At 33.6% G+C, this 23,155-nt stretch overlaps 1 protein-coding gene across 2 annotated transcripts in view; it reads right to left on the reverse strand.

The window, feature by feature from the left end:
- The window catches only part of INTS6 (integrator complex subunit 6), a 90,304-nt gene that overhangs the window by 62,319 nt on the left and 4,830 nt on the right, over positions 1-23,155 (reverse strand). For both annotated transcript variants that reach the window (XM_077855837.1, XM_077855836.1), the window contains one exon: positions 6,680-6,769. In XM_077855837.1, coding sequence (XP_077711963.1) covers positions 6,680-6,769 — 90 coding nt within the window. The remainder of the gene's footprint in view (positions 1-6,679; positions 6,770-23,155) is intronic.

Below are 23,155 nucleotides of genomic sequence, written 5' to 3' on the forward strand. Positions count from 1 at the left end.
GATAGTAAGCACATGACAAATAATATGAATTAATTACTCTCCTATTCTTAACTCTCCTCCTCTACGTCATCTCATACTCAGGGCCTAAGCAGCCTCCTCAATTCAGCATACCATAAAGCAGTAAATACAGAGAGACTGCAGTTGGCACAAAAGTTAGTATTTCAGGGCTATCCAATAATCAATTGATTCTAAGCCGTATCAAACACAATAAAAAATATTCACAAAAGTCCTATATCATATCCCTTGGAAACCCATCCCCAAGTTTAACAATTCCAAAGGTTGTTTTATCTTAAAATATTTTGGGGGCATTCAAAGTCAAAAATGGTGTTTTCCTAAAGCTGTTCATTTTCAAAGATATATTTTATAGTTTAAAAATATACACATTTATAGTTACATTGTGTTCTAAAACTATGGTTTTCAAATCTGTGCATCAGAATCAACTGGGACATTCTCAAAAATACAGATTCCCAGGTCCCTATCCAGATCAACTAAACTATAATTTCCAGAATTAGAACTGAGCCATAGAGATTTTTCTATTAAACATCCAAGGTGATTTTGATGCAGCCATTTGAAAAACTAATGTTCTAAACATCATAGTAGTTTACATTATGGAAGAGCTACAATCAGGAGAGTAATAGAAACATCTCTAAATAAAATTTTCCTTACATGTACAGGGTCTCTGATGCTTATTGGTTCTGACAGGCTAATAAAGGCAGGGTGAAATTGCTTTGGCCTCTGAATAAAAACTACTTTTATATATCTTGCCACAGAATTCTAGATAACAGATTAGTTATTGTAGCCATACAGCTTCATTAAAGAGTGGTCAGCTAGCCATTTTTTAAAAATTATTCTATTGCAGTGCTTGGCCAGAGGCAATCCTTAAAGAGTTTTTCTTTTCACATGAAAGAAAAAAGATATATTCAATAAGAGTATTCCAAATGTGTTGAAATTCAGTATAAGGTTATTAAATTGAAACATTGCATCAACTTCTTTATTATAATTTACATATTTCTAACATACTAATAATTGCAGATGAATACATTTCTATAGCACACTAGGAATAATAAATCCAGGTGTTGAGAGAACAAGGCCAAAACGAGTATAAAATAGAAAATGCAAATGATCTGCAAGCAACAGATTCTTATTAAATGTTCTTGGAAAGTACATATACAATAATGTTATACATATGTTTAGAACATTTCAACCACAAATTAGTAAGACAGGAGTTAATCTCGACATTGCTTGAGCCCCTAGTAACATCAATATGAAGAGGCACAACTGCTAAGGGGTAAATGAGAACTCAAAAATTCATTTACACACAGATCTCTTCAATACATTCTATCTTACTACAATGACATTCCTCAAGGTTCCTTAGAAGTCTTTTTGAAACAGAAGAAAGATAAAGTTGCTCCAAAATTCTAAGTGTATAGGGAAAAAAACAATTATTTTAAGTATGTATTTAGAAGTCTTGACTGACATAATTAAAAGTAGTTTCGACAGCTCTTGACACTTATTTTTAGTGACTTTACTAAAACAAAAACATTCTATGGAGGGAGAGATAAGGTTCTGAATTATTTGAGGTACTAGAAATAGAACTCAAAAAAATCTGGATTGTCTTGATCATTACAGATTGCAAAGACTTTAACAAACTATAATTATAGGTCCTACAGATTATCCTTATAAAAGGTAAAACCATTTACATGCCAAGAATGATCCAAAAAATCACTAATACCAATCCACATCTCAAAGAATGATGGGAGTTCTAAATGATGGGAGTTCTACATCAACTTTTGAGAACTGATGGGTTGAAAGATAAAAAACCCTAATGTGTAGCCACTTGAACACATAGCTGAGATTACTCAAGCTTTTTTTTTTCCTACAAACATATGCCCTTTCTGAACATTTGCCAAGAAGGTATAAAGGTAGTTGTCCCTAATTCATCTTAAAAGGCTGGGGAAGCTCGTAATAAGGCAAAACTTTTAATGTCAAAAGACAACATTTTATTTTTTACTGCAAATATCTTCTCTAAAATGTTAGCCCTCCAGGGCAATCATAACACTGATAAAGAGATGCAGAAACATTCTTCAGCATATAGAAATCTCAATTTGAAAGATAATACTACTATTAGCACTTTCAAGGAAGAGAAAAATAACTGCTACACTATCCTGGAATGTCATTCATCGCCAAGAAGGTACTGGCAGGATTTCTTCTGGCGACTTTATTGAGCAATATAGTTAGCCATGTGTTCCTGGAATCGCAGTTAAGAATAGTTTTCCATTGCAAAACAGTGTGAGAGAAGATCTTTGCAGAGAATTAAAACCAGAAAAATATTTTTTTCAATAATTCTAATTACAATTTTGTGATTCTACCAAAACATCTGATACATCAGTACTATAACATGATGAACTGTGAGTAAATAGTGCACTTATCAACATTAAGGACTACTACTGTGAGGGTAAGCAATATAACGTTCTCATGTATCAAAATCCAAAGTCCCATCTAACTCCTCAAAAATGAGAATATTGCAAACAACCAGTTTTACCAAATAGCTACATTTAAAAAAAAAGAGAGAGGCAAAAAATACACACATCATCTTCCAACACAGGAGTCACCAAAAGTCTTAGAAGGTTATCCAAAAATACAACACTAGAAACATACTCATGACACCTCAGACAATTGCCTAGGCTTTCATTAAATGAAGCCAAAAAAGATAATTAAAGTCATAAAATAAGGTAAAAATAATGATATACAGCTCAAGATTTTTGTCTGTAATATAAAGCTATTGCTCTCCCACCTCCTAACACACTAAGCTGTCATAAAGAAAATGGTGTTGTTATCTTATTTTGACAAGTAAGTTTTAAGAAATTGGGTCATTCTGTCCTGAACAAACTTAGCCAGGTCAAGAGACATTGCACCAAGTTTTTCCATGAGCTATTTTCTAGGCTCAAAACAATTTTATACCAGACTTCTTTATAAATTTCACAGATACAGGCTAGGAGCCACATCTTAATACTAAATCATCCACAAGTCCTTGAATTTAATCAAAATTAAAATGACCATAAAAATTCACATTACACAGGATTTGACACATATACAAAACAGGTAATATTAACCCTCTCCTCCCTCCCTCTTCAATGCTCCCATACACTTAGTATATATCTCTATTTTATCACTTACAAAAGCATTTAATAGGCAATCTCCTTGTTAAGACTATGAACTTAAAAAACAGAAATCTACCCTATTCATCTTTGTCATCCCCACTGACTAGAAATGAATTCCCTGGTTGTTAATAGTCATTCAATGAACACTGAGTGAACAACAACGTAACCCCTACATCACAACTGTATATAAAGCTAAAGTAGACAAACAGGGAATTGCATAAATAGAAGATAAATTTTAAGACAACAACAACAAAAAAACAGAATCAAATATAAAGGCATGAGAGACAATGGGAAAAAACATTGGTCTAGAGGGGCTAGGACGAATTTACATCAATCCTAATCCAGATTTTGGCAATAAAAAAATGCTATAATCTTGAGCAAATCACTTTCCTCCCTGGATCCCAATGTTCTCATTTGTAAAATAAGAAGTAAGACTGCATTAGCTCTATGTTGCCTTAGGCACCAAATGGATGATTTTAAAGTAGCTGAAACATGTATTCCTGAAAAGCAGTACCAACAGATCTAAAACCCCATGTGAGATAGTATAACTCTTGAACAAAGGATATTCAAGTGGGGATGCACAATTCCATACATATTAGTAACAGGACACACCAACAGCAGCCATGGCCAATCAAAAATTATATACATACAAATCTAATGTGGAAATCACTGATATACTTATTCAATAAATCTAAAAAGGAATCAAGTTTTGCCAAAGGCAAAGGTTAAGAGATGTGAAAAGAAAGAGACAAAGTGCAAAATTCTATTTGTTATTCCCTAAAAATTATGACAACATAAAAATATGACAACATATTCCCTAAAAATTATGACAACATATGTAGCACGCATCTATACATACACATATATACATATAAGAGCAAAACAAAAAGCATCTTTACACTTTTTATGAATTGGAAGGCTCCTTAAAATGAATCACATATTTTGATTATTTGGGCTAGAATAGACCAACATTTCCCAATATTTTAGCAAAAAGAAAGCTTCAACTATATGCACATCTGGGGTACATTCTCTCTGCCCCACAAGAGTTTTGTTGGGACATTAAGAACCATATATGCAAAGGATCAAAATCATTCTTAACCGTGAAAACCAAAACAACTCACAGACCTATACTGCAACTACATTACCAAAATAAACCTTTGCCTTAAAATAAATAAATCTTCCACCTCCAATAAGCAATAATAATCCATTTTCATCTTGATGACTACCAGACTCAATACAATAATATCTATAATGAGTAGTTTTTAATATAAGCTCTGTTCTTAGTACTAGGCTAACTATCATAGAAGACAGAAGAAAACTAAAAAAGTTAAGATGCTTGCCCACAAGAAAATCTTCCCAATCTTACTTACAAGGTATAGATTACTCTAAGTACACAGTCCCACTTCTCCAATATCCCTCCCAAAAATCTGGGAAGAAAGGTGAACAATTCCAATACCCATTTAAATTTCAAAATACACTTAAAAGTTAAAAGAGGTCCTACAAAACAAACATTACAAACAAAACAAATCCAGATATATGGAAACAAAATATATTGTACCCCTAAGGGCATTTCTACAAAGGCAGCAAGACAAAAAAACACTCTGAATGAATAATCTCACATATGTAGGAATATTTTACAACAAAAACAGAAATACTTTTCAATCATCATAACTACAAATCAGAATCATTAAGGATAAAAAAAAAACCATCAAAAGATTTCATTTATATAAAATAAAAGTTGAAGAATTATTATGTGTTCTATTAATAATACTTTATCAATACCTCCATCTTCCTCTCAAATTTTTCAAAAGGAAGTAAAGTGGGAAAAATCAACCTCAAAGTTTCAAATTTAAATTTGGCAACATTTCTATGGCTTGTTCATATATATAATTAATGTCTATCTGTTCCTGGTAGTGACATAATTGGCTATACATGTCAACCTAGCTCAAGAAAGCCCAAAAACCCATTAGGTAGCTTTCCGATGCTACTAATTATGTATAGACCATAAATTATTTAATTATGAATTTTAATCTACCTAAATTTTTCAGCTCTATCTCCATGAACTATATCCTAAATTCTCTTTAATATCAATTGCTCAAACAAAACAATTCTGGTCCTCTTCCAACAAATCAAGCTCAGGTATTGACAACTCTACTGGTTCCACTGCTTAGTAATAGAACAATACTGTGCTCATTTCTTTATAGCCTTTGACACGCATTATTTCATTTCAGTCTTGCAACAACCCTTTGAGGTAAGACAAGAATTACCATTTTATTTCACGGCTAAGGAAAGAGATTTGGAGAAGTTCGGTTAACTAGTACAAAGTTCACTGCTAGAAAGTAGGTGAACAAAGACCAGAACCCACATGTCCTGAACTCCATGTCCAAGCCCCACAACATCACAAATGGAAGTCTTTCTAAAAATTACTGAACTTAAAAACTAATCTTTTCCTACTTAATCAAACCCTTTGTAAATATAAGAATTAAGATTTTAAAGCAAATGCAAACAGTAAAAAGATTAGTCTAAACCACCTCCTATCTAGATCAACATATTTTGAATAACAAATACAGCTGATCTTTGAACAACAGGAGTTTGAACTGTACAGGTCCACTTATATGCAGATTTTTTCAATAGAGTACAGTACTATAAATGTATTTTCTCTTGCTTATGATTTTCCTAATAACATCTTTTCTCTAGCTTACTTTACTGTAAGAATATAGTATATAATGCATATAACATACAAAATATGTATTAATGAACTGTTTATGCTACTGGTAAAGGTTCCCACCAACAACTACTCATAGTAGTTAAGTTTTGTGCCAGTCAAAAGTTATACACAAATTTTTGACTGCAAGGGGATTAGCACCCTTACCCCCACATGGTACAAGGGTCAACTGTATAAGGTTCAAGAGCAGTTCAAATACTACAGTAAAAACAGCTTAAAGTTCAAATAAATCTATGGTATTTACCCTATCATACCACAGACAATCAGCTCTGCACAATGCATGCTAGCAGAGAACAGATGAGATTACCTAGATATACTATAATGACTTGAATAAAAATGTCCAAAAACCTTCACTTTTCCTAGTCTTAACCTTCTCCTGGCTTTGCTCTTGTCTAGTCTAGAAAGTCTCCACAGTGGAGTGCAAATGACAATCCATTGAAATATGGAAAGAAATTGTTAGAGCATTATGCCCATTTTTTTTTCAATATGAAAATAAGATTTCATTTTCACTAAATAATGTACTATATGAAATGACAGTCATCCTCACATGAACTCAAAAATACACATATAATTGGGAATTGGGGGTAGGCTCAAATGTTTTTCACAGAAGGGATTCCTAGTCAAGAAAATCTGAAGATCATTGCTATAAACAGAGAAGGTAGTTAAGTCCTAGAAGACAGGGGACTCTAAATAATCAAATCTATTTAAGGTGTTCAATATCCTACAGTACATATACAAATAACAATTTTTCACCTGCAAATACATAATCTATTCTGATAGGAATAGAACTTACCTCATCCTGGACTCCACTGGTAGTAGTCAGCTTGCTCCCATCAGTAATAGTAATAATTATTGCTGGCTCCAAGAAAAAAGGGTTTCGTCCCTAAATTCAAAAAACACATTAATCATATTAAGGTCTAGACATCAGCTTAATTTTTCTGAGTAAAAAGTCAATTCTTAGAATGTTGTATAAATTTACTTTTCTTGTTAATAAGTTTTATGCATAGTATATACCTTTTGTACATGAAAAAAAAGCTCAGAGAGAAACATATACTAAACAGAAGTTAACCTTAAACGAATGGGAGATTAGGTTAAAGGAAAAGGTAGACCTTTCACTTCTTTCTACATTTTTGTATTGTTTCAATTCTTGTGGTAAACATTTATATTTATATAACTAAAATTATTTAATTTTTTAATAGGGACCCTACAGTTCAATTCTAATAACTCTAATAATTTGGCATATCAGGATATTAAAAATTAAAAGAATATTTTTCTGGGAAACTTCTTAGAGAGAAAGGCAAAATAGTAGATGAACATTACAATGTAAAATTTAGGCCTGTAATCAAAGTGTCTAACCAAGCGACTGGATATATGGATGGAAGAGCTCTAAAATCCGTTCCATGGGAACACTAGGGCTACTCTAAGCTTAGCAAAATTTAATGAGAGTCCAATATGAAAAATTAAAAAGGATAGTTAAAAGTATTCGGCAAGAGAAAGTACAAAAGCAACAGTAGCAGAGGCAATGGAAGACAGTGGCACAAAACCTTCACTCCTCCATAGGCAGGTAGGGTGAAATAGCTTCAGTAACTCCCATTCAAATCTCTGGCCAACTTACCTACTATGGTCAATTCTAAGGGACACATTTTGTGATGGGATCAGATAAACATAAGCTTCTTTTATTTATACATGGCTCTCACTTAAGATAGTAAACACATTCATTAAGCACACTCAAGACAAAATTAAGACCAAAGGGTCAAAGAGTTCAAGAGGGTAAACCTTGTGTTTGAAATCAAAGGTATCAAATTCTTTGCTACAAACACTGTTCAAGAAAGGATGGAATGAAGTTTTGCTGGATATGATGTAGAACAGCATATGGCAGATTTTAATGTGCATGTGAAGCACTTGGAAATCTTGGTAAGATGCACGTTCTAAGTCAGCAGGTCTGGGATGAAGACTAAGATTTAACATTTCTCAAGAGATGGCAGTCTAGGAGATGCTAATGTCCACAGACCAGATTTGGAAGAGCAAGGATGTAGAAGGGTTATACGCAGGTAATACTCCATGGTTCAATAATCTTCCCTTACATGTGTGTAAGTCTCTATCGCTAGCATACTACAGCACATACTCCATTTATTTGTTAAATGCATTTACACTTTTCACATACACTAACTGTGATCACAACTAATCTTCATCAAGTGGGAGGAGAGACTGGATAGTTGAAAACTTCTTGATCAAGGTACACAACTTATAAGTGGCATACACATTTTTCAAACTGACGTCCAAGAAGAAACGATTCCAGATGTAGAAAGTGTCCTCTGGTCAAATTAAAATATGTTGGATGTAACCTCTAGATTTCAAATGCATAGTAACATCCAAATGTTACAGAAGACTTGCAGGGGTGAAAAAACCACTCATGAATTTACCTTCCCTCCTGCTCCGCAAGGTTCATAGTAAACGGACACAATGTGGAAAACATGACACAATATTGTATCACACCACTCACCCCCAACATAAACAGTAATTTCTATGCAGGTCTTCTCAGGCATCTGCAGACAACGCTCACTCGTCTCTGAGCTTCAACTGGCTCCCTCCCTCCTTTTTGCTGCCCACAACCCAACCAATTCCTAATCATTCTTTACATAGTCTTCTTCCATAAAGCCTTCCCCGATTAGTCTGCCCCTAAATAATTACTGTTCTGCCTCTTCAAATTCTAATAGTGGCAATTTTCAAACTCAAAGTACAGATACAGTAGAACATTTCTTTAAATAAAGTTGGATTTGGAGTGGTTTCATGGAGTACATTCTGCATACTACTGCCTACCGCATTTATCCTCCCTCCTCAAATTTGTTTTAAATATATGACGCACAACAATGTGAATATACACCTAACACTACCGAGTACACACAAAAATGGTTAAAATGGTAAATTGTTGTTTTAGCTACGGTTCTTTAAAAATACAGCCTCTTGTATTGACTGCTATGGTTTTGAGTGTTTGAATCAACTGAAGGCCAAGTATAACATCCTATTTCTTCCTCAGCACTGGGCACTTAAATACTGATTCACCAACTGTGGTATAATACAAGCCTAAAACCTATCCAAGTTCACGGAACCATTTTAGAACTACTCAAACTTCAACAAGCTTCAAAAGAAATATAGATATGTTACCTTTACCTCATTATAAATGATCACTGCCCTAACCTGACACGTAACAACTCATGAATTTGCTAGGATACAAGGATGCACTCTCTACCTGGCTCCTACAGCTGTCTGGGCTTCCACTGTCCATTTATTCATGCTTATCATTCAAATATTTACCGAGTGGCTACCATACATCAGGCATGGTGTTAGGTGTGTGATACACAATCTCCAATAACATTTAACAATAACTTTTTCTGGTCTCTACAAATACCACTGGAGATCAAAAATTGGCAAAGGGAGGTAAAAAAAAAAAAAAAAAAAAAAAGACCAAGAAGTCCTAATATCTTCAGAACTATTGTATCTTGTTTCCACCCTTAAGCTAAAACTACTCTGGATGACTTGATGCCTTTCAAAATCAAATCAGTAAATCTCTTAAAGCCACCACAACATGGACCAAATACTTGCAACAGTGTTTTCTGTATCACCTCTACATTTTAACCTAATTCAAATTTTCTCCCAAATTTTCTGAATCAAAGTATGACATCAATTCTTATTCCTATGTAAGCGCATTGAGAATTATCCTCCACAGGCCAGAAAGTCATATCTATAATTAGAACAATGATCTCTGATGTATTAGGAACTTTAGGGATGATGTTCACCCAAAAAGTAAAACATGCTTTTTTAATGACCATATATCCAAAAATCAAGTTAAAAGTTGTTAAAATTTAGCCAAGTCATGAGGTGCTAAAATTTAAGCTAAATTCGAACATTAAAATAAAAGTTACTTTTTCCTTGACAACAAGCTTTTAGTTGAAACTTTACTGGAGTCATACATAATACTTTACACAGAGGCTAAGCCTGAAATCACAAGAATAATCAGATACTTGATAATAACAATAAAGCAACTGTATTATCTCATTTACCTCTAAAAACCTGGTGAGATAAAATATTCAGAGATTAAACAATATAATCCAAAATCACTCTTCTGGTAACTGGCACAGCGAGAACCTTATTCCAACTGCAAATATCATTGTCTTTCTACAGCATCTGAAAGTCCTTTTGGAAGCAACTAAATTCACTTAGATAATTCTGGAGTGTGAATATGGCACACACCAATCTGGAGTGTGCCATATTCACTCAACAATGTAACAATGATGTTACAATCAGTTTGGTTTTAATATACTATACTTGCACCAAAATTAACTACTATTCTTTCCTTGGTTTCCTGCTGTTTTATGATTTTTTTACCTATCAATTTTTCTATATATAAATCAATACACCTCCCTCCAACAAAAACACACTGAAAGAAAATGCAATATATAATCAACATTCACTTCTGGATACTAAGTAACTTCAGCCAACCTTCAGAGCATAAATATGAAAGAAGATAAAACAACATTAAGTTCTTTAAGGACTTTAAATATTGGAAAATTCTGATAGAGACTAAAGATAGAGAAAAGAAAAATATAACCATCCTCATTTCACCTATTTAATTATTTAACCATACCATGCTTAAGATCCCTTCTTCTCTGACATGAGTTTAGTCAAAAAGCACACTAAGAAAGGCAACAGGAATATATTAAAAAAAATAATAATAATAATAACACTAAGAAAAGTAATAGGATTCGTCATGATAAAAATTAGAATACAAAAGGATGTTTTTTATTTCAGAATGTTAGAATTAGTATGTTTATTTAAGCATAAATTTCTAAATTGCCTGCAGAAAATGGACAATGTTGCTCCAACAAAGTTTTCTTACATTCAGTTTTACACTGCTCCTCCCCTGCCCTTGAGAGTGCACTTATTCTTGGCAGAAGCACAATACATAATTGGCGTCTTTCTCTCACATTTTTACCCAACAAATTAAAACAAATTTCTGATTGTTTACTAATATCACAAGATTACTTTTTTCATGTTTTACAAAAAATTTTAACATTTCAAAATTCTAAAAGTTGTGATTTAATCATTATAATGTCATTAGCTCTTTCATGCCAGTTTAATAATTCCCAAATGTATATATTTAAGAATAAATACTTTACATTTTTATTCTTAGCAAGTGTTTTCAAAGTCACTCAATTTGGGGATGTGACTGTCCATATTAGAATATCCCTCAAAATTCGTCTTGATCATAAAGTTATAAACAGCCTTTATCTTAGTTATAAAATCTCCAAAATAAAAATAATAATATTAAGCTCTGCTACGACAAAGGCAACCAGTAGAGGGACTAAAAGTTTACTTTTGCCATTAGCAGAATTAAAATCAGATGGTTCTCTCAGAGCTGTGACTCTTAGGCATAAATACATCTAAACATGTCTCTTGAGAATATGGTGCAAGCTACAATATTCTACCTCTAGAGCTATTTACTAATGGCAATCTTATCATTTAGAAAACAGATTTTAAAGAAAACAAAACTGATTTGATGTTGGCCAAAAACCTCGGGTAAAATTTTTGCTAAAGGTAAAATAAAGCAAAAATGTTCAGTTCCATCAATTCATTATCATGGTGTTAAAGAAAACACCTAAATTAAGGTATAAGATCTCAATAAGAAATTTAAAGAATTAAAGTAGATCTTATCTATTAGAACCTATTTCATATTTGAAAAAAAAAAGTTTTTGACAATTTTTAAATTTTCCCAAAAAACTTTTGAAAATATAAAAATAAGGCTAATTTTCCCCGAAATACAAACTAACCTGGTTCTCAGAATCAGAATTTCTACTTTTACCCAATTAATTTAAAATGTAGTAGGGGGAGAGGTACAGGAATTTTACCGTACCCTTAACAGGTCTCAACTATTATCTTCTGAAGCAAAAGCAAGGCATCCCTGAGCATTCAGTCACACTTTCCGGGGCTCTGTAGTACGTAGTAGTACATCTACTACGTACTACTCTGTACGTCTCTGGGCTCGTTTTCCTTCAGTGCCACCATGCTCTACCGCGTTACCAGTCCTTGGAACAACCTCCTAAGAGCAGCCAGGTGCCTGGCAAAGCTACTTTTCCCATGGGCTAATGGGTCTACTGAAGGGAAAATGTGCACCCAGCCGGCCCTCCAGCTCTCCTGTGGGGGGTCTTCAGCTAACCCGCAGCCACTCCTGTCTAGTTATTCTGCCCTAAGCCAGAAAAGATACAAAAGAAGTCAACAAAAGTGGTATTAAGAGGTATCGCATCTTATACAACTAGGTCAAAAGCAAATCACCTAGCGAGACCATTGAAACCTTCCAGAAACAAGCCTGTGCTTTTTTACAACCTAAAACTTCCTTTCCAAGTTAAGTAACAGCAACAACAAGCAACTATGTTAAAAGGAAAGGATTCCTCTGAGAAATAAGTCCTATATTAGAGTCAAGGTTCTCATGCATAACTGGACAAGTACTAAATAGGACTGCTGTTAAAAATGTTATAATCCTTTAGGTCTCCTATCTTTGTAAAATCTACATAAAAACATGAAGCGGGCATTATCTATCCTATTCTCCTCTATTACCATATCTAATAAAGAGGTAACAATATACGTACCTCTAAAATATGACAAACCAATTCATTTTCATTTAGAAATTTTGATACTCTATATAATGTGAGAACCCAGATTCTATAAAGAAAATATAAAAACATTAAGGATAATATTCATCTATGTTAAGCTTCTTTCTAAAAGAAAAGTATCTTAAGATGCAATTCAAATCCAAAGACTTATCAGTCACAATACTAACAACACAATTATCTACATACAACTGAGAAAAGAAGCTTTCAATACATACCTCGTAACACAAGTCAACTAGCATAAATTACATTCTTCAAAGAGTTCAGTATTGCTCAACTTTAGACAACTGCATACCACAACCAGAATTTTTTCATTATCTGCTTATTACCTATACTAATATTTATATACTTAATTTTTTTTAACATTTTTTAAAAAGATTTATTTATTTATTTATTCAGAGAGAGCGAAAGAGAGGCAGAGACACAGGCAGAGAGAGAAGCAGGCTCCATGCAGGGAGCCCGACGTGGGACTCGATCCTAGGTCTCCAGGATCACACCCCGGGCTGCAGGCGGCACTAAACCGCTGCGCCACCGGGGCTGCCCTATACTTAATATTTTTAAGTCAGTTTCACTTTTTTATTTTTGCCTCACTATAGCAAAAAAATCTATGAAATCATACTTTTGGTGTGCTAATTATATCTTCCATTCAATAATTCATTGTCATTAATACAGTTTAGCTTATTTTAAAGGGTAAGGAAGTTTATTTTATTACTGAGATGAATATATAATTGGTTAATTAAACATTCCAAACAAAATATAAGAATTATTTAAGTCAATAAAGGCCTGACAGTTCACACTTAAATCAATATTCCAAGGCCAGAATTTTAACCTTTATAATTCATGAAGATTATTACTTTTATAGTTACTATCTCAACTGGTATGGCATAATAGAATCTTTTGGTGAAAAAAGTCTAAGATACTCATCTTAGGAAATTAGTCCTTTAAAAATAGTATCTTTAAATATATAGGAAAGATCTCTGAAAGATACATAACAAACTGATTATGTAATTGTTGGTTGCCTCTGAAGAACAGATAAATTTCTGTGATACTTGAACTTTTTAACCATGTGCATTTATTACATATTCAAAACAAATACTCCTCAAAATTAAAATGTGCTTACTATCCAAAAAAAAAAAAAAAACTTTAAAAATCTGCTAGTATATAAAAACCTAGCATCTTAGGTCTATAACTATATAAAAATTAGTTAAAACTCCACATTAAAAGAGATGTATTTTTAGTTTCAAGTAATTCCAATTGGCACACACAATACAATTGTGTACCAATACAGTTCCTTTATCTAACCATATAATTCCTTATGTTAAAAATATTAACAGCATTAAAAACAGATGGAATAAGACTTCGGCAAAAGTAGAAGGGATACCCCATACATTTATTTTAATATAATGAGTAAGGAGCAATATTGCTGTAATTTGTTTAAAACAATAAACCAAATAATAATCATGTTAAGAAATACTATAAGAACTGAAAAAAAGCATGACTTTATGAAAAAAAATTAACATTAAAGAAACTCAGTAACATGGGCTAAGAATTACTGCATCAAAAGCAATATAAATTCAACATATTTGAGATATTAACTAATAATTTTACAGAATTTGAGCTTTACATTTGAACAAGAGTCTGAAGTTTGAATAAGAGTATTCTAACAAACAAATCATTGGTTTTGGCAATCTCTGTCCCTCATGAATAAATAAATAAAATTTTTTAAAAAAGTAATAGCATAGTGCTTATGCTGGCATATTTCGGAAGTACAATCTTACGAAATACTAACACTGGGAATAAAGAACCTAATATACCCATTATATGAAATGGACTGGGTAATAATAATTTGGCAAAAAATTATTCCAGCAAAGCATGTAATAGTAAACATGTTGCAAACATGGCAAAGTAAAAAGAAATAAAAACCAAGATGAAAACGTATTTTCAAAGACAGATGAAGTTATATAACAATAATGCTAAAAATTAATTTGACCTCCATAAATCACACCGATCTACCTATACCATTTAGACTAATAATCTCCTTGGGGTGTTGATTACCACGAAATCTACAGATAGTACCTTTACAAAAGTCTGGATAAATCATATCTTTAACCAATAGGGCTACTTCCTTCTGAACATCTACACATATGGTCTCAAGAGAATCATTCACACACACACAATAGCCCTCCTACAAACAAGATGGACTTCAACCACAGCATTCTACATAAGTATCTCCATGAGTACTACTGAAAATGAAGACAAACGGCCTAATAAATGTTTCATGTCAGTAAAGTTAGCAATAAAGCATTAAATTTAATAAAGAAAAAATTTCGTGATAAGCACTTGGAAAATCTGACGGTCTATTTTTTCCCGTGTGCTATAGCTGAAGGCCAACTTGAAAATAATTTAATTGGATAAATCATAATTTGAGATTAGTTTTAAGGGGCCTGGCTTTGTAAAAAATAAAAATGTGATTTTCTAGAAACCCATTCTTCCTAGATTCTGAGTCAACATTACTAGCATTTATTGATGCTCAGGCTAAGCCCATTCTCAAGTGTTTAGACATCTTAAATTTTCAAAATAAATGATATTTTTAGGAAACAAAATACTAATCCCATAATTTTGGGGCATCCTGCCCCCCCCAAAAAAAAAATGTTTTTTTATAAGCCCTTCTAACTACACATACAAATCCACTAAGGTTTTATCTTAGAAATTAACCTCATGAAAAAGCAGATGCCATGTATGGATGACCTGATACATGTTTTTGATAGTTGCTATAAACTCCTTAAAATGGAAACTCTAAGAATAACCTTTTTTTATTAAAGATTTACATTCAATATAATGTTGTTGGGGATGAGACATTGTTTACTCTGGATTAACAATAAAACTGACATATAGAGAGACCTTTTACTCTATTTCTGACTTAGGCCCAATTTTCTGAATATAATTTCTTGGGGTTTTTTTTTTTTTCTAACTTATGTTTTGAGAAATGGATTGGCAACTAAAACTGTACAACAAAAATTCAAAATTTTACATTAGTTGTTACCTGCTAAAGTACATAAATGACCGGGAAATATCACAACTCAAGCATTACCAGAGGCAACAAAGACATCATTTTGCTTATTCCTGAGAATTCAAAAGTACTGTACAGCCTGTCATCATCTTGCAGATGGAGCCTTTGTAACATCATTCACTGGGGTTTGCAGCCTAACCTTTCACAGAAGACAGCATACTCCATCATCTTCAATCCCTGTCATTAAAAATAATCTATTGTTTTTTATAATAATAATCTATTTCAGAATAATTGCTGGAATGCTTTCACTGTTCAAACTCCAAAACAACCAGAAGACTTTGTTGATGTTTCCTAATATCTAACTACGTTCACTAGCTTTAAGACAAAGGGAAAGTTTTCTTTTAACGTGGCAACATCAATACTGGCATTTACTAGTTACAAAGTACGTTACCAATAGCTAATGCTACAATTTCTTTTTCTCACATACTCAGAACTGTTTTCATTTCTGTGAAAATGATGTAACCCTTCCAAGGACCTTTACCATGAATCCTTCAGCTTATCTAGGCAAAACTAATGGATGGAAAATGTTAAAATGCCATACCCTTTTAAGGCACAGATTTAAAAAGAGTGCGTAGGAACTAGAATAAATCTTGGTAAGACATCACTAGGCTGATAATAAATTTGTCCCTTGGTTACAACTAATCCTCTTAATTTTAAGATTCTTAAGTTAAAATATTTTTATGTGCCACTCTCACTATACCAATAATCAAATTTCAAATCACGTTATTTCAAATCACATATTCTCTAAAAAAGAACTATTATATCACATTTAAAAAAAAAAAAAAACTCCTTCCTAGGTTTATCCTGATTTTCCCACATAAATCTACATTACAATAAAAGGGATCATACATTTCACATTTGACCTTCTGCACAAGAACAACCCCTTCCAATGCCTATCCCAACCATTACCAACTTGAACTCTAAAATACAGAGCCCTAAAAGTGGACTCATCTAAATTTCCTCAAAGACTAAAACCTTCTTGCTTTGCAAACTAAAATCTGTCTGGTTTATTAAATTACTCATGTTACCAAACAGGTTTAAACATGAAATAGAGATTTTATTTTGGGGGTGTCTGGGTAGCAGTTGGTCAAGCATCCAACTCTTAGTTTCAGCGAAGGTCATATTATCATGGTCATAAGATCTAGCCCCAATTCAGGCATCACTCCCAGCTTGGAGCCCGCTGGAGATTCTCTCTCCCTCTGCCCCTCCCACTCATGTTCTCTCTAAATAAGTCTAAAAAAGGAAAAGAAAGAAAGAAAAGAAAGAAAGAAAGAAAAAGAGAGAAAGAGAGGGAGAGAGAGGGAGGGAGGGAGGGGAAAGGAAAGGGAAGGGAAGGGAAGGGAAGGGAAGGGAAGGGAAGGGAAGGGAAGGGAAGGGAAGGGAAGGGAAGGGAAAGAAAGAGAGGGAAGGAAGGAAGGGAGGGAAGAGAGAAAGAAAAGTAAAGTAAGAAAGAGAAAGAAAGAAAGAAGAAAAAGAAAGAAAGAAAGGAAGGAAGGAAGGAAGGAAGGAAGGGAGGGAGGGAGGGAGGAAGGAAGGAAGGAGAGAAAATACATTTTGGAGAAAAAACTTATTAACACCAAGGGGAAAGTATTTTTGGAGCCATCTATGGAGCTTCAATTCAAAGTCGAAACCATCATGTTCCTTATGGCACAAAATTTTACGTTAGCTAGAACTACTGGATAGCTAATTCTAGCTTCTTATACCGGATATATGGTGGATTATAGAACTTTTCTCAAAGGTTTCAGATAAGAAAGCTTTCTTTTATCCTGTTAAGTGTTTAATATAACATTGGAGATGACAAAAATCATCATCTGAGTTTCTACCATGTGCCAAACAGGCATTTTGCTAGATGATTAACAAATATTTCTAGTTCTTACAAAAATTCTCAAAATTGGGCTGCCTGGGTGGCTCAGCAGTTTAGCACCGCCTTCAGCCCAGGGCGTGATCCTGGAGACCCGGGATCGAGTCCCATGTCAGGCTTCCTGCATGGAGACTGCTTCTCCCTCTTCCTGTGTCTCTCATGAATAAATAAATATTTTTTAAAAATTCTCAAAATTGCTATTATCATTATTTTGTTGGATAAGAAATCTGAAGCTCTGGGATGCCTGGGTGGCTCAATGGGTGAGCATCTGCCTTGGACTCAGGTCCTGGGATTGAGTCCCACATCGGGCTCCCCACAGGGAGCGCCTGCTTCTCCCTCTGCCTGTGTTTCTGCTCCTCTCTCTCCATCTCTCATGAATAAATAAAATCTTTAAAGAAAAAAAAAATCTGAAGCTCAGCAAGGTTAAGAAGACTTCTCAATACAACCTAAGCTAGTAAGTGGCAGAGCCAGGCAAAGCCAGTTCTAGTGGTTCTTTCTGCATCACCATACTGCTTGCTCTGAAAAAAGCTGGATAAAATACTCTTATGTGCCCACAATTCCAATTTTTAAAATTTTAAAATTCAAATAAAAAGAAATTCACCAAAATGGTAATAAGTGTTATAATAAATTATGCTGTGTATCATTTAATCTTCATCTTCATCCTGCAGCACAGATCCTTTCATCTCATTTTCTTAATGGGGAAACTGAGGGCAGAGAGGTTACATGAAACTCATGGGTAGAGCAGGAACTGATAGAATCAGAGTTTTCTGAATCTTAAAACATAATGTTTAGAGGTTTTCAAAATTATCTTACCTCAAAGAAACATGATGGTTAACTAATTATAAATCTCACAAACTAGGTAAAAAAAAACTCTGATACGCTAGCTGGCATACTACACTGGAAAAGCCAACTAATCAACTTATTAGGTTAATAGCTCTGTATGAACCAAATATATCAGAAACTACTAAGCTATGATACACAAAAATCAAAAAATGCCATTAAGTATATACATACATTAGTACCTAGGCTTTAAAGTAATAGTGGTATAAAATCCTGTCCACTATCCTTCACACTTGTATTCTTACTTCTTTCCAAACAGGGAAGTAGGGTGAAAATCCAACTGCATGTAACAGTATTTTCATACAGTGTTACAAGTAAGGTTAAACATTAACAAACTGACAAAATGAAATGCCTCATTTTCACAGAGAAATTGAAAGAAAGCATATTCCATTACAGAACTACAGACATACCCCCAAAAAAGGATTCAGATCTACCATTATGCTTTTAAATAAAATTTGTTCTTAAATAACATATAAGTTACTAGTAAAATCTGCATAATTATTCCATAACCAATTATAAGCTTTTAAAATACGTTCCTAGTGTGAAGACATTAAGCACTTTAAACCTTTCTTGCCTTTACTTTCTTCATGAATAAAATGAGGAAGAGTAAACTTCTAACATGACTTGTAATTCTAAAGTCCCACAAAATAATAGTCACAATAAAATACACACAAAAGACCAATGAAAATTTTTGTCGGTAGATGCAATAATTCAATTTTGTTCTCAAAAGTCTATATAAAAATTCACTAAGCTTCAGACTTAGGATTTGTGCATCTAACTTATACCTCAATAAAAAGGTTGGGACAAGAAGAATCTTGGAATAAAGACAAACTAAAACAGAAACAAAAAAAAGCTTCAGTATTTTGTTATGGTCTGGGACCATGTGTAAATTATAATAAGGCTTGACAAAAATTAAGTTTATATAAGGACAATACTTTTTTTTAATGAAAGGAAACAGGACTGTTATATGTGGGCACTGATCAAACAAAAAAAAGCCCATCAAGATGATCTGACACAGAGATTAAAAACTTGAGTGATACTGGCTAAAAGTCATTTTAAAATTTTTAAGAAAATTTCAAGTTATAAAATATTGCACAATCTCTTTGGAGAAATCTATGACATGAACATGGCTAAACAATCCTTCCACTAATACTCACTACAATTCTAAATCAACTTAAAATATTTGAGTAAGTGGAATTCTTTCAAATACTACATTTGTTCCTGGCCTTTTAATTTCCAGTTGTACATAATTTAATATATAATTATTAACATTCTTTTTTGCATGAGGGAAAATAAGTTCTCTTTGAAGAAGTAAAACCTATTATTTTTTGCCTTTCATTACTTATGATTTCTTTTCAGTAATTTGTAATTAAGAATGTAATAATGTCCTTTGGATATTCTTTTTCATTTTCTTTTGAAAGATCATGACACAGTAGTTTTTTGATCATTTAGAAAACAGACTTTGAGTATAAAATTATGAAGAAAAATGATGGCACATGTTTTCAAAGAAAATAAAATCTGGGTCTTAAAATTTTTCACTTATGTTACCACCTTTAAAACGCATGCTTGGGATCCCGGGGTGGCGCAGCGGTTTAGTGCCTGCCTTTGGCCCGGGGCGCGATCCTGGAGACCCGGGATCGAATCCCACATCAGGCTCCCGGTGCATGGAGCCTGCTTCTCCCTCTGCCTGTGTCTCTGCCTCTCTCTCTCTCTCTCACTGTGTGCCTATCATAAATAAATAAAAATTTTTAAAAAATAAAAAAATAAATAAAACGCATGCTTGATAGGAAATAAGTCATATCCACTTTACGCTTTGAGCTCATCAAACCTTCTCATTAAAATATCCCCTACACCCAATAGATGTGCTCCTCAAAGATCCCTTGCAAACAAACTTGTGTAAATCTCATCTTAAACGCACTAGGGGGAGGCTCTCCATTTGAAAGCATCCCAAAACGTGTTTCTGTCTAGTGTGTGTAAAGGTTCCTTCTCTAACACCTGTATTCCTGCAAAGAGTAACTTTCCAACTTATCTGAACCTTACATCTAGTTGTCATTTAATGCATTTTTAAAAAACACTTATCTCTATACTTTGCCATATTTATCAATTGCCATTAAGACAACTCTGGCCCAGTACTTACTTTTCACACTGCTTCATCTTGGAAGCAATATAAAACCCAAGGGAAAAAAACAAACACTTATGCTGTAAGATTTCAAAGCACGTAATAAAAATCCGCTTTAAAAAAAATCTCAGAATTCTTATAATTTCACATTTAAAGCAGAAAAATAATTTTAAAACTAGAGGTAAATAACCTAGTGAAGGAAAAAGTATACTTTGTATCTCCTCTGCACATCATAATTTTGAAAGTATATTTTAATATACCATTCCATTTAAACCTCCAATTCTGTAACAAGAGTACAATGGCTTCATTATTAGCAATGAGGAATATGAAGAAGCAGAGGCACAGAGTGGTCAAGTGACTACCCAATGTTATACAGTAATTTAATAACAAGGTCAGACCTGGGATTCCAATTTCACATTTCTAGCTATCGTGCTTCTTTTACACAGTTAAATAAAGATGGAGAAAAAAGCTTTTAAGCAAGTTTGACCATAGAGTCCTCTATCTGCCAATAAGAATTATGATTGCCCAATAAAAATTACTGAAGATAATTTTAAGAGGTTTCTGAGTTCAAGGACTGGCCAAGGCCTTTCAGTGGGGAAAGCAGTCTCTTCAACAAATGGTGCTTAGGAATACTAGATGTCCACCGGCAAGAAAATCAAGTTGGACCCTGATCATAGTGCATATGCAAAAATTAATTCAAAGTGGATTAAAGACTTAAAAATGTAAAATAAACTAAAACTCATAAAAGGAAATAGAAGGGAAAAGAAAGCCTCAATGACATTGGGTTTGGCCATTTCTTGGATAGGACAACAAAAGCACAGGCAACAGAAGAAAAAATAAACCAGACTACATCAATAATGAAAACTTCTGTCATCAAAAGACACAATCAAGAATAAAAAAGCAACCCAAGAAAAGGTAAAAAAATATGCAAATCACTTATCTGGTAAGGGGTCAATATCCAAAATACTTGAGCAACTCCTACAACTTAAAAACAAAAATCAAATAACTCAATTAAAAAAAAAAAATGAGCAAAGCACTTAAGTAGACAAATGGCCAAACAGCATTAAGAATGGATGCTCAATATAAATAATTAGGCAAATGCAAATAAACCAGTGAGATATCACCTCACACCCATTATGTCAGCCAATATCAGGAAAACAAGAAAACAGCGTTGACAAGGATGTGGAGAAACTGAAATTCTTGTGTACTGTTAGTGGGAACATAAAACAGTGCAATCGCTACGGAAAATAGGAATGTCTCAAAAATTTAAAATCACACGATCCAGCAATTCCACTTCAGGGTATATATTCAAAAGAATTGAAAGCAAGATCTCAAAGTGACATTTGCATACCATGTTCATGGCAGCAGTATTCACAATAGCCAAGAGGTAAAAGCAACCCAAGTGTCCGTTATGGTTGAACAGATATGCAAAATGTGGTATATACGTAGAATGGAATACTATTCGGCCTTAAAAAGGAATGAAATCCTGGCATAAGCTAACACAGGAATTAATGGTGAAGACATTTATGTTAAGTGAAATAAGCCAGTCACAGAAAGACAAACACTGTAGGATTCCACTTAGGCGAGATTATCTCTAGACTACTCAAATTTGTAGATTAAAAAACAGAATGGTGGTTGCCAGGGGCCAGGAGAGGAAAAAATGAGGTATGCTTTGTGGTTAAAGTTTCAGATACGAAAAAGTTTTAGAGATTGGCTGCAAAAACGATGTGAATGCTACACCAAATTGTACACTTAGTAATGGCTAAGACCGGGGGGGGGGGGGCGGGGGGGGGCACCTGCCTGGCTCAGTTGGAAGACCATGTGATTCTTAATCTCTGGGTTGTGAGTTCAAGCCCCACATTGGGGCTTGAAAAAAATCCAAATGTTTAAGGTGGTAAATTTGATATTATGTATTCTTTAGGACAATTTAAAAATTAGGGGGAAAAAAGTTCAGGGACTTAATAAAAAATTTGCAAAATACCATTCACCATTGTTTCCAGTTCATATTCAGCACAGTATGTTTACATATAATAATCTTTCTTTTGAAAAGATGCTGATAGGTCAATAAATACAAAACTACTGTTAATACATTCATTGATAGCCTAAGGGAAACAAAAAAACCCAAAGAGGAATCAAGTTTTCAGCACTTTACCTGTCTACATTAAAAGAAAAGTAAAAAGCCTGTATTCTTTACCACCTGAGTACTAAACAGATACTGCTAGGGTCAAAGGAACAAAGTAACTTTATTAAAACTCTACCTAAACTTGCTAAATTCACAAATACTTCCTCATGCTTAAGAATAAAGCTGGTTAAAATTATCCCGCCCCCCCAAAAAAAAATTATCCCTAAGATTCATTCAATTTGATCTTATCTTAAAAGCCACTATTTTTTAATGAGGTAAAACTTAGCATTGTCCTTAATTAGATACATATTCTATCTCCTTTTAAAGTATGCTCAAGGATTGTCTTCATCAAGGGCTCAGGGTGGCAGGTTAGGTACTGTTCTAAGTCTTGTACAATTTAATCAATAGTAGATTGTAGGAAAAAAATAGTAGATTGAATAGTCGAAGTATGGATCAGCTTGGTGACAAAAAAATAACGAATTACAGGCCAGAGTAATACTTAGCAGCTAAATCTAACCAGAACCTACCTTTAAAAAAAGAGGGGAGGGGAGGGATAATGTTGAAAACACTGACACAAAACAATTTGGGAAAA

This window comes from Canis aureus, chromosome 17 (assembly GCF_053574225.1).
Source record: "Canis aureus isolate CA01 chromosome 17, VMU_Caureus_v.1.0, whole genome shotgun sequence".
NCBI lineage: Eukaryota > Metazoa > Chordata > Mammalia > Carnivora > Canidae > Canis > Canis aureus.